This window comes from Eurypyga helias, unplaced genomic scaffold, assembly GCF_000690775.1.
Source record: "Eurypyga helias isolate BGI_N326 unplaced genomic scaffold, ASM69077v1 scaffold2719, whole genome shotgun sequence".
Taxonomy (NCBI): Eukaryota; Metazoa; Chordata; class Aves; order Eurypygiformes; family Eurypygidae; genus Eurypyga; species Eurypyga helias.
The window spans coordinates 25,883-38,726 of record NW_010271226.1 but is presented as its reverse complement, the minus strand read 5'-3'; the positions used below and the strand labels follow the sequence as shown (position 1 = coordinate 38,726).

Sequence of the window (12,844 nt, the reverse complement as noted above, 5' to 3'; positions counted from 1 at the left end):
AGAGTGACAGGCATGCACCATTATACTCCAAACACTGCTATGTCCTTTTTATACCCCCTCTGATGGGCAGCCCTATTCCTGGGCAAGTAATACAGCTGGTAAGATTCCAGACTGATCTGCCCTGAAGGGAAAACACAGTAAGCACGCAGATGTTAATATTCAGTCCAGAGGAAGAAAGGAAACGAAACAGATCCATCACAAGGCAGGGCAAGGAGGGACACTGGCCACAGTGGTCACTACCAAGTCTGGCAGGGACAGTATGATACAACTGAGACAGCATCTCAGCACGAGCAAGTGTTAAGTTCTACCATAAGATCCACGCTGAGCTATTAAAACAAATGACAAATAATTAAAAATACTAACATTGTGGTTAAAACTGAACAAACTCTTTAATGTGGGCATTTCGCTGCCAGAAATGTCAGCTAAACCAAAGTAACACCGTTCTGTCCAAGACCATGTGTTCCACTCCAAGTGGGTGATTCAATAACAAATTATGTGTTTATAGGGATTAAAAAACATCACCATTTAGGATAATAAATAACCCAAGCTCTGGAAACAAAACTAATTGATGAGACATAATGGAAGGGGTTTCAGAAAGTGAAAAGGATTACTGGATTCCAGGTTTTCTTATATTTTTACACTAAAAGCATTTCAATTAAAATTATGACTGTCTGCTACCCAGTCTGTCGTCCCTCTCTGCAGTTCCTCTTTTTAATGCACAGTTTAAGTGGCTCTCATTAAAGCTACTAATAAAGACGCACATTTTAAGTGATTAGCACCAATAACATGGCAACACATTAACATTCTCTCCTTGGGCTCCATAGCTCTCCCAGTGAGCCCATTTACCGCTCAGCTATTCATTTTCCATATTAATTGCACACTCATTTCTCCACAGCAAACTTCTTCATAGTATAGACCACTGATGCACAGGACAGGGAGAATGCCCAGGCAGCAAATACTGTTTCCCATCCCAACTTCCAAAGGATGCTAAGCAACAGGAAACTAAGACAAAGATGAGATCATTGATGATTTACTTTTGGTTCACACACTGCCAACCATTGATGTGTCTCATGATCACCGGTGAAAAGAAGTTACAAACAGCAAGAGGCTCCCTGTTACTTGTGCCAAGCTTTGGGGTGGAATTTGAAATCCTACAGTCACCTGGATTTACTGACTTTGTAACAGATGAAAAAAAAGAACTTTTCTAAAACCTGGCAAATGATTAAACTGAACTGTGGCTTCGAAAGGCAACATTTCCGAGCAGCAGTTTTCAATATTATTTGTATTTAGGGATCGTGGCTCCCAGTGCACAGGAAAAGAGAATGACCATGCCCTAGGACACCTAAACCCATTTAGCCCACACCACCAGTTGCTCCCTTCACACTCTCCCCTCTTTTATTCGGGCATCAACAGTCAGTAGGATGTCAGACTGTCAGCAAGATATGTCATTATTATGAATTTGCTTACTTTCTGGAAAAACAGTATCAGAACTTGTTTTATTTTGCATCAGAAGAATCTTCCAGATTTTCCTGTCTGCTTCTGCCGCACTAACTTTGACAACAGATTTAAATCATTAAAGTATGCCTCACTGAAGATGAAACACATAGATTTTGAGTTAATTATTCTGGGACAGGAGCTTTTTTTAGCTGGGGAGCGCCTAGAACATTTGCAAGTGAATGAAAATAGCAAAAAAAACCAAACACAACATCAACAAATTAAAAAAATATATACTTCTGCAGTCAGCCATCTTCCCTGAAGCCCCCAGCAGTACCAACTGGAAACGGGCAGACGTGCCAAGGACAGGAGGCTGGAGCTCGCTGCTCGTGCCGGGGGTGGGCAGCCGCTCACCAGACGGCCTTGGCAGGCAGTCAGACAAGAACACCCACACAAGGGCTTCGGCAGCCTTGGCTGGCGCCTTGCAACACCAAAAATGTACAGACAGCCTGGCGAGAGGTGGAAGTTCACCACCACTCGAGCTAGTCCCGCCCTTCTTTTTTTCCATCCTTCTCTTCCTCCCCCTCTTTTCTGGTTTTCCTTTTTTTTTTTTTTTTTGAGATGGTCTTATTGCACTGACATACAGAGGAGGATGAGGCTGGAATAAAAGGGAAGCCAGCAAATACAACGTGCAGCATTACAGTGAAGCGAGAACCCCATCAGCTGTCCTCTGTGAATGCTGCTGCTGGATTGGTAGGCACTTCCTGGTGACTGGAAGTCAGCAGTGCTAATGCTGTCTATGTAACATTTATAGTGTAGGAACAAAGAGTAGTTTCTACCACCCTTTTTCCCCGCAGAACGCACGTAGGGGGCTATCGGGAAGACCTCTCCCAGACTGTACTCCCTACCACCAGAGCAACAGCTCTCACCTCACCGTGACGACCCCCGCACGACAGATGCACAATGGGTCTCTCGTTAAACCCATTTCCCAGAAATGGAAGCACAAGGTCTCAATGCCTCAAAATTCAAGGGCTTTTTCCATCTATTTTAGCCAGGGTCGTGGTGTGCCAGCAGACCAAGGCTTTGAGAAAACAGTTGCACTAGAAGGAAAATTCACTGACAAGCGACAAGGTTCCTGACTCTGAAGCTCTTACACCAACGCAGGTTGATCAAGCAGCACTTGCAAGATTGAATGACAGCAACTTCAACACCTTATCAACCCGTTTAAAGCTCAAAGGCAGGATTCTCCCCTGGGATGCTTCAGTTTTCACTGGGAACACCCCTACGTGTTTGTCCAAACACGGGAGGAAGCAAAGCTTACCTTTCGCCAGGCGCTCCAACCTCTTGCCGTGTTCCGGAGGTATGGCGTACCTAGGAGGAAGATGACACAGAGGACAAAAATTAATCACCCCATAAGCTAAAATCAGTGAAAGAAAAAGGAAGCTAGAAACAAGAGTGGTACTAACTGTTAGCACAGCACACTCACAGTTAACGGCTGGAATTGTAACCAGAAGTCTGGAAGGCATCAGTAACACAAGGATAACACACGGAAGAAAGCCAGTATTTTACTAAAGGTCCTATGTCATTTACTAAAGGTCCTATGTCAATGCGTGTCATTTTCCTACAGTTTTTTTAAACAGCATCGTAGGACTGCACAAGGCAGGAGAAGAATGGAGAAGGCGAAGTGATGATCCAGCACAGACATAAATCAGCACTGCGAACAGTAGGCGCGTTCTTGGCAGAAAAGGGGCCGGCAAAATAAAACCACGAGGCTGTGATCAAGATGAACACATGAGAAATTTTGGATGGGCTGGGGGGGGTGTGAAGGAGGGTTTGCGTACACCCCCACCCCTACAGCAAATGCCGATAGGCTTTTTCAGAGAAAAGTATATGTACATATTTTTCCAGGTTTTTCAAAAAAGCAAATATTCTTCCCCAAGGCCGAGGCACTCGATCCTTGTATCTGCAGCGTCTGATGTGATTTCCCAACTAAACTGCTTGATCGTTTCCTTGGTGAGTGAAAAAGCAGGGTCTTCTGAGGAAAACAACATTAAAGGGTACAAGAAACAAAAACTACACTTTTTTAAAGATAGTTTTGCTAGATGAGAGGTAAAAGGAGTGCAAAGAAGAAGGTTTAAAGTGTTTGGGGTGGGTTTTTTCCCACAAGTGGAAAGTATTGAACAAGTCCTGGAGAAACAATTAACCACCCGGAGTCACACACAAGCCCGAGGGAGACTTTCTCCTGTGATCAGTAGAAAACTGCACCTACGTTCCACTTGTACACCAGCTCCGCTGTGTCCACAGCTAACGCAGCGGGTTACCGCGAAAGGCAGAGGGTTCATTTCTACTGCCCAGCAGCTTCCCACCGAGCCCGGCCGTGTGCCCACCACTGCCGGTCGTGCTCAGTCTGCCTCGAGCAGCTAAGAACCAGGAATTTCTCTCTTCTTACAGGCAATTTGGACACTGTAATGTGCTTTAATGCAACAAAAACATTAGAAACACCGTGGAAAAAAAAACGCAAAAGCACTTCTAGTAGTGGCAGAAACAGTGCTGTGCGTGACGATTCTTCACAAAAATCAGGGCGGTTTCATGCAGCTGCTTTTCTCCCCCAAAAGCTGTTCGTTACCTACGGCTCTGAAGTTATACTACCCCAGTGTACACAGCAGCAAGAGTCAGGTGATGAGGATTTTATGCGTTCAGGTTAGAACGAGGTAGTGAAACACCACGATACACCGAAACGTGCTTAACACAACACATAACATCAGTGGTATTTTGTAAATTATCCTTTTCGTATGGCATGAAGTTAAACGTGGTTCTCACGCTGAGTTTGTGTAACAGAGAATTTTGAAAATTCATAGTGACATTTATTACCAGCGATAACTTTTGTTCAATGTGAATAATAAAAAAATGCATTATTTTTGTTATTTCCAATAAAGATGTCAAAACGTCTCTTCGTAACAAGCTGAAAACAGGGTACTGTAGCAAGCACGATCTCAAGAACAGGTGAACAGTATTGCTCTGCTTATGACAGGATCTCTCAAAATACACCTGATTTTAAAGGACTCTCAGCCAGTCCCTTTGCTCAGCTTCTCAATTTTCAAGTCTACAGTTTACCTACAGCGTAAGGAGGAACAGATAGAAGTCACAACCCGTACTGCTCTTTTGTACAAAACCAAGATGTACCCATTGTGGCCTGGCAGGTAGAAAGGATAACAAAGGACAGAAATCATACATAGGATGCTCCAAGATTTAGACATTAAGCCGATTTAGACTGATGGCTTACAAAAATCTAAGGGAGAACACTACGTAGCACCTAGTCTTGTAAAATAACAAACAGAGCGATGGACTCCCAGCAGCCCCTGACCAAAGTTTGACAGTGCCTAAAACTGCATAATTATCAAACAATTCAATTTTATTTGTCCAGGACAAAGCTAGCAGCTTTCATTCTACAAAGACCATTCACCACTTACATAAATGTGATAAAACTAATCCCGATCCAAAGCTCCTTTGTGGGATTAATGTCCCTTAAAACAGGGAAACGAGACATTCCATTCCTTCTGGGAAAAATGCTGAAGGATTGGGAAAGAACTAATTTATGGCTACAAGGCTGCCGATGATTAATGTAATATCCCCAGTCTACAATGCAACCTTCACTTAATTAGTGCCTGTAATTGGGAGTTGTAAAGATAAGATTAATTGAATCTTGCGGATGTTAAAAGTTTAATACATTGGAACATGGTTATTGTGTTATCTGAAACTGCAGACTGCAAAAAGCCAAGCGGAGCTTTAGAGAACGGTCCATGGAGAGACAAAGAAAAAGGACTTGCTTGGAGAGAAACCAGCAAGAGAGAAGGAATTTCCAGCTTATAAAAAAGAGCTGTATGTAATAATGCACAAATCGGAATGGCCTACCACAGACCAACCTCCTGGTAATAGCTGACTCCAATTTTAGAAATTGACTTTTTTGTTTAGGCCAGTCTTCTAGGAAGCCAAGTCTACACATCCTTATACATTCAGTCTTAGGAATTCACAAAATTAACTGCAGAAGAGAATTACAAGTAGGTCAAATTCTGCTCTAAGTTATACTCACAAGTCTGACTGATTTACATAAAGATAGGCAATAAAGAAAGAATTTGGGCTGCTATTTAAAACCAGTGAGAGAAACAGAAGGCTTGTGCAAGTATCACACAGATTGAGCTCGCTAGCTCAATCTAGACATAAGATGATTGATTACAAGGTAGAATAACAATGGAAGCCACATGGAAAGATTAGAAATTGCTGCAATCAAAGGAGCACTGTTATTGAGCATATAAACATCCACAAAGGGGCTGGCTTTTGTGTACGACCTTCTGGTACCATCCTCCTGCTTTCAGTATGAAAAATGGCCAGGCACTTGTTGGGGACAAAAATCCTTGATGGAGGGAGCTGACAAAATGCTGACATTCAGTACGATTTGTTACCATCCCTCTTGCACCCCCAGGCTGGGGCTCAGATCAACAGCAACATATCTTGGATTCTAGAGACAACAGCAAAATATCTTTCATTCCAGAGACAACTGACAAGATTATGCATGGTAAAGCATATCCAGTAATTTCCTTTTCTATATGCGTGACTTTGAATACTTCAAGATATTTTTTTCCCCCCACCAAATAGTATGGTTATTTTCCTTCAGTACTGCACCCAAATACTAAATGCAGTAGGCTTCCTCTAGAAAAACACCAGAAAAACCCCAAACCACCCTATCAAAGTCTTATAAACAAGAAAACTAAAATCAAAATGCATGTAGAGCTGCTCCCTTCCCTGTCCCGTTCAGATCACAGCCCTAAGGCATCCATAAAGACAAAGAAAGAAAAAAACCTCGGAAGGAGCAAAATACCACTTTGCTATCAATTGGCCAAGACAGACTGCGGTATCCACGAAAGATCCCAAACTGGGCTGTGTCGAGACCATCAGACTGAGAACTGCTCAGTGCTTCAGCCCTGCTGACAGAAGCAGTTTCATGACATCCACCTGCCTGGGGAAAACTGAATTAGGAGGAACTCACTTTGATCCAGCCCTGAGCAGACACTTCTTTTTAACCACCACAAAGATGGAGCAAGGATTTTCCGTTGCCCCAAACCACCCGAACTAAAGAGAATAAATATTTTAACAGCCCTGCTTAAGAACCGTCTTTTTATAGACAACCACTGCTTCAGAGAAAACATCTGCAGCAGCCAACAGAAAAACAACGGTGCCAAAACCACTGACCTTCAGCCACTGCTTCAAATGCACAATCTGTCTCTTCTGGTTTGACCAGGCTCCCCAATAAAAGCCAAGTCTACAGAAATAGTGCTAAACCAGCAATGGTTTTAAGATATATCAAACTTCCAAGAAAGCAGGCTGGCAAACAAAGCAAGAGACTAATGCCTGAAGTACGAACTGCCAAGGGTCAGCCTTGCAGAGGTTGACCAAGACAAAGGGCCAAGCTTAACCTGAAAACCCGCCACTCAGCAGTTTGTCAGGTTACGGCGTGAAGAATGTCTTGCTGCTTTGCCAGGGAACATGCGATTTACAGAAGGGGAAAAACATAATCTCAAGATAAAACCACTTATAGCTATAGGACTCAAATGTCATCTTACCCCGAAGTCAACAATCTGAAAGTAATATACTGATCCTTTCAAATTACTTTTTCTACTTTTTCTACCGCAACAAAAGCGGGTCTCTGAAATGGATTAAAGTATCACTTCTACAAACACGGAACTTACTGATAAAACCACTTATAGCTATAGGACTCAAATGTCATCTTACCCCGAAGTCAACAATCTGAAAGTAATATACTGATCCTTTCAAATTACTTTTTCTACTTTTTCTACCGCAACAAAAGCGGGTCTCTGAAATGGATTAAGTATCACTTCTACAAACACAACTTACTGCTCTACCTGAAAGACTTTCAGTTTCCAAACTTGTTTCATGAGACCCAATTCCAGCACTTCTGATCTCTACTTCCCTGTAATTTTCTGAGTTCTTGAGTATCCTGCAAAACTGATTCCAATTGTAATTACCAGACATCAGGGCCACGGGACCAGAAGGTACGTGCCCCAGAGCTGCAGGCACATTAGATAACCATGTCCCTACTGTGGCAGCTTGCTTTTGTTGTGGTGGAAAGAGAAGAAAAGGTAATTTAAAAGGATTCATTCAAATGCCAACCTGCTCTCAGAAGCAGCGGTGAGAACAGAATCTGAGCTAGACTGGACAGTCCCCTTTTTACCCTTAACACGAAAGATCCTTCCTCTTTGCCATAAAAGATGTCATTAATAGTGTAATTTTCTTGGTGTTTTGTTTATTCCCCTGGAATGGCTTGATGGATGCGGATAATTATCCGACTATAAAAGCCAGCAAATGTGCTATTTTCTATCGCTCTAAATCATCAAACAAATAAAGTGTGAAACAGCATTTTTGAATACAATTTTCCCCTCTAATGGGTTAGAATTATTGTCAGGAACAATGAAAATAAATAAGCAAATGTCTTGTGAGTTAAGAATTAAATGAGTGTGTCAGTAAAAAGGAGCAGACAGACCATCTGGGGGTACAAGGACCAGTTGAGAAGCCATTAAGCGATGACATAACAAGGAATTCACTACAGCAGCGACAGTTTCCAGCATCAGGTGCTCTTCAGAGACTTTGCGGTCTAGCTCAGATTCTGTCCTCACCGCTGCTTCTTCAAAGGGGGTGTAGTTCAATTTTGTTGTCATCTTGGCCACTGAAAGCTATGGAAAACTTTATCCATAACAAAGGCAACCCTCAGCCTGCTCACGCCCTCCCCGCTGGTTTCTCCCTGTTGGAGAACTTTCTCATCTGAAGCTATCACTAGCTTTGGCAGAGGAGCAGACCATCCTATCCCCAAGTTCAACCTCCCCCCAAAGCTTCCAAGACCTTTTCTTGCTACAGCTGTCACACACACACAGAGCTTTTGATAGTTACACCACCTTGCCTCCCCACCTCATTCCCGGTCAGCCTCTCCTTGCACCAACACAGAGCAATTACGCAGTGATTCGATGACTACATCTCCTGCACCCACTCTCGACTAGAGACTGGGCACCGCGGGCAGGAGGAGGTGCAACCACGAGGCTTCGGAAGTGTCACTTCAGCCTGACTCGCGCAAAAAGGGAAAAAAAGTTAATTTCACAGTGTCTGCACAAGGGCCGGCCAAGCAGGCCCCACACAGTTTAACATGCTATAATTACCGAAATAAGGAACAGAAACAAAAAGAGAGCAGCACATTTAAAATGCCTAAGACCATGTGTCAAGCTGGGGGTTAGTTATCTGTCTTCAGAGCAGATTTAGTTGTGCCAAGAACATTGACCCTTTGAAGATTCAAATGCCAACCTACTCTCAGTCGTGACAGGCAGAATAAAAAGCTGTTATTTCAATCTCTGGAAGACAAAGTGTGTCCATAAATGCATAATCTGAACCCTGACCTTCAACATCTTTAGCCCCTGTGACAGCAGCAATGCCTCCAAAGAAAACCCCTCAGTCTATCAAGAATATTTATCACCCAATAGAAGCCATTAAGAACCACCACTACATAGAGGGTACTCCCTCATTTGCAAAGTTCATATCCTGCTTCAAAGGCCTAATTTTCCTACAAGGTAAAGCATTTATAATACTGCGTCACCTAGCAGTGTCAAAGTAAAGCTCAGAGCAACAAAAGTTATTTTTTTCCCACACTTATTTTTAAGCTGTTTTGCAGCCTGTATTAAAAAAAGAAGGCATCTCAACAAGGAGAATGGATTGCTCCTGCGTTGATAGCGCTGTCATCCCCCTCCCTTTCATAGCCATCTCCCTCCTTTACCTTTACTTTCCTCCACGTTTAACTTCCCTTCACCCCTCTCTCCTTCCCAGTTTGTTGGAAGACAGAAATCAACTCCCTTTTTTCTTCTCCTCATCGATATCTGATGTTATCCAACAGTGAATTTGCTGTAAGTATCTGGTTTCCCTTCCCAAGATCACCGCTTGGAAAGGAAAGTCTCCGGCCTCCCTTGTCTGTCCCCTTCTGCTGTGGCTCCTTTACATCAAGAATGCAAACACGGGCTCTGGAGATAAGATCACACTCGGATCAGAGAGCTCCTTGTTCCTAGGAAAGAGCCTTTATCGAGTGTCTGCAGTTTTATCTTTAATGGATCATTTTACAGGACAATAGATGATGGAATTCCGTATCTTTAACCAGCAGTGTCAATGATTTCAAATAATGACATTTTTATTGAAATACACACAGGGAGAAAGATAAACGCTGAGGCTGGGGAGTATCTGCCCAAAAAGCTGTAATAAGGAGTAAATAGGTAATGACAGAACTAGATTACAACCACACAAACACACCAAATCAACCTGTCTTCTGAATCTTGGAGAAAAATGAGCTCTGCAGACAGCTGCTCAAACACAATCCTTTGGGAACCAGCACAGGAAGAAAAGTCAGGACAAAACCTGCTCAGAAAGGGCCTGTGAAACAGTAAGTATTCTCAGCACTCGCACCGCAGAGCCCATTTTATCAGAATCTCTTTTCCATGCACATAGCTGTCTAACCATCAACCCCATTGCCAAGCACAATATGGAGAAATGGCAAGTGATTTTGCTGCTAACACAACAGTAACAGATGAGAAACTTCCCCCTTCCCTTAAGAAACTGAACGGTACAATAGCAAACTCTCAGTTTGTTTTCCAGTAACGATGGGCAGAATATCTCAGGTCAGGCTGGAGTTGGGATCGAATCCTTATGGGTTGATTGTTGGAAGATCAGAGTCAAACCTAACTTGTGCCAATCACCTAAGAGTCTGTAATCCTTAAAGTTGCCAAGAGCTAGAGATAGTATTAAAGAGGGACTAGTTTCAAGAAGTGACACTAGACAGCAGCTTTTTAGAATTCTGATTTTAAAGCAGTGTGAATTTAAGAGCTTCATCTGAACTCATAACTACAAGATCTGCAGAAAACAACTGAGCAACTGGCTACTTTCACAGTGTTTCCCCAACCTAAAACTCAACAAATACAAAAAGGCGATTTTTCCACAACTCAAATGCCATTTTTACATGCTATTTTAAAACAGGGTTTAATATGAACAACCATCTGCTCTTGGAAAGACTATCAATGTACCAGTCCACTCAGCTTCACAGCAACAAATGCCAGGCACAAAGCACAAAATGACAAATCACATTGGAGTGACTCTCCTTCCACACGTACAAAATAACCCAGCAAATGAGCTGTGTGCAGGGGGTATTTTACTAAGAAAAGGTGTTTGGGGAAAAACGTTACAAAATCATTTATTCATTTAGTTTGGCCAGAAGATAATTGGCGTACAATTCAACAGAGAAGGACAATATTCATCCCCTTGCCATCCCCCATTACTTGTTCTGAAGAACCTGCTCACATCAGATTTACTAATTACTGGTTGCTTTTTATAGTGGCTACTGTACAAATAAAAAGAAAAGCGAAGATTATGCCAGTACCAACTGGCCTGTGAGAGCTGCCTCCTGTACTGGGCACAGGCACACGTACGCTCCTGCTCACCGCTCTTGGAAAAATATATGGATAATTGCCTACAGCAAAACAAAAGGAATGTGCTCAGTAGTTACAAAGGTGTCTTTGGGTTAGGAAACCCCTTGTGCTAGACGTGCAGTGCCTCTACACACACACACTCTTTTTTAAGGAAAAAACCCCACATTCCAAAGGTTTGATGCTCCTCACCCATCAAGCCATATTGTTTCAAACTACAGTTACTCCTTTGAAGCTAGCCCCATGCTGTCAGCATCAAAGCTAGAAGCTTATAGCTAAGATTTGATAAAGATCAGTGACACGGTTTGTAAAGTTTCCTTTATTTCTTCTCCTTGATCCCCTCTGTCACGTTGATTGGCCAGTTGGAAATGAAGGGGATAAAAACCCAGCAGATCTAACACTTAGAACATTAACTGGTTAACAATTGCACAGCACTCAGACGAGGCAGAGTGCTATTTAAGTACTGTCACTACTATAGGCTTCTGTTATTTTAAACTACACTTGTACTGCACTTGGCATCACCCAACGTCAATTTTCTCTGCTGAGTAAAGAAAAAAACCCCGCTGATTTCTGCCAACGTGTTAACAAAATGTGAATAAAGACAAAGCTCTGCAGTACCACTGTTGGTTCCTTCTGGTCTTTCCAACCCCTGCTTTCAGCACCATGCCCAGCCAGAATGTGCAAGCTCATTCTCCCACAGGGCCCAAGTCAGATCAGGCTGAAAGAGTTATCTGAAGCATGGAAGCACATCTCCCATCTTGTCTCAGTGGCAGAGTGCACTGTTCAAAAGCCTCAGCTATTAAAACCAATCTGTGATCCTGTCAGACTTCCACAGATCTTCATTTCAAATCAGGCCCCGGCTTTGAGCAGACACTTTCATAACGCAAGAGCGAGTTGCAGCAAGGGCCTCCTTGGATCAGAGACGTGCGTCTCTCAGTCAGACTGGGACTACTGAGCTGCGATGAATTACCAGCGCTGGCGGAAGCAGCGGAACACACATTAAACACTGCGTCAGTGGAGTCGGAGCCCACTTGAAGACGCTGCTGCAAGAACAAGGATGTGATCACAGATCAGCATTCCCACTTTCCAAGACTGCTGTATGGAAAGGTACCAAGAGAAGCCTTGGATCAGAAGGATCTCCACAGGGCTGCGAGAGGTACAACAACTGGCAGATGAACCCCAACCCCTAAGAGTTTATAATTTCAAACTAACTAAACAGGCCCAGTAAAGATGGACATAAAATACACAGCCAAAACAAAAATGGCAGCCAGTGCAAGCTAACACCTTGTCTTCTGCAGTGGATTTAGACAGGAATAACAAACAGGAGGAGGACTGTGGAGGGGGAAGTACATATACAGAACAGAGCTGAGTGAAGGAGGAGGGAGACTGATTGGGCACAAGCAGGCAGCTGGCTGGCTGAGCTCACTTCATCTGGTCTCTTACGGAGCAACAGCTCCCCTCGGACAGGCTGCGTAGTTGATCCATCAGTCCCAGAGTCTGGCTAGATCGTCACGGCATTTCCTCTCAAAGTCAGACGAGGGTGAATGAAGAAAGGCAACACGCGAGCGCTACCACCCCAGGATCCCATGCCTCCTCTGCACCAGAAAATTTATCTTTTAATAATCTGTCTACAACAGCATAATAAAACACAACAAAAATCAAAGTCTATTAAAAAGAAAAATCTCCACGATTCCAATTGCAGGCACCTGATTGGAAAGATAATCCACATTACACAAGTCAGAGCTCATAACTCTACATGTAGTTCGGTTTCATAGATCACAGAATGGTTTGGGTTGAAGGGACCTTAAAGATCATTCAGTTCCAACCCCCCTGCCATGGGCAGGGACACCTTCCACTAGACCAGGTGGCTCAAAGCCTCATCCAGCCTG

General features: G+C 43.3%; 1 protein-coding gene across 1 annotated transcript in view; it reads right to left on the bottom strand.

The window, feature by feature from the left end:
• Positions 1-12,844, bottom strand: part of LOC104514911 (lysine-specific demethylase 4B-like) — a 45,635-nt gene that overhangs the window by 19,222 nt on the left and 13,569 nt on the right. The window contains exon 5 of the mRNA XM_010158714.1: positions 2,756-2,805. Within this exon, the coding sequence (XP_010157016.1) occupies positions 2,756-2,805 (50 nt within the window). The remainder of the gene's footprint in view (positions 1-2,755; positions 2,806-12,844) is intronic.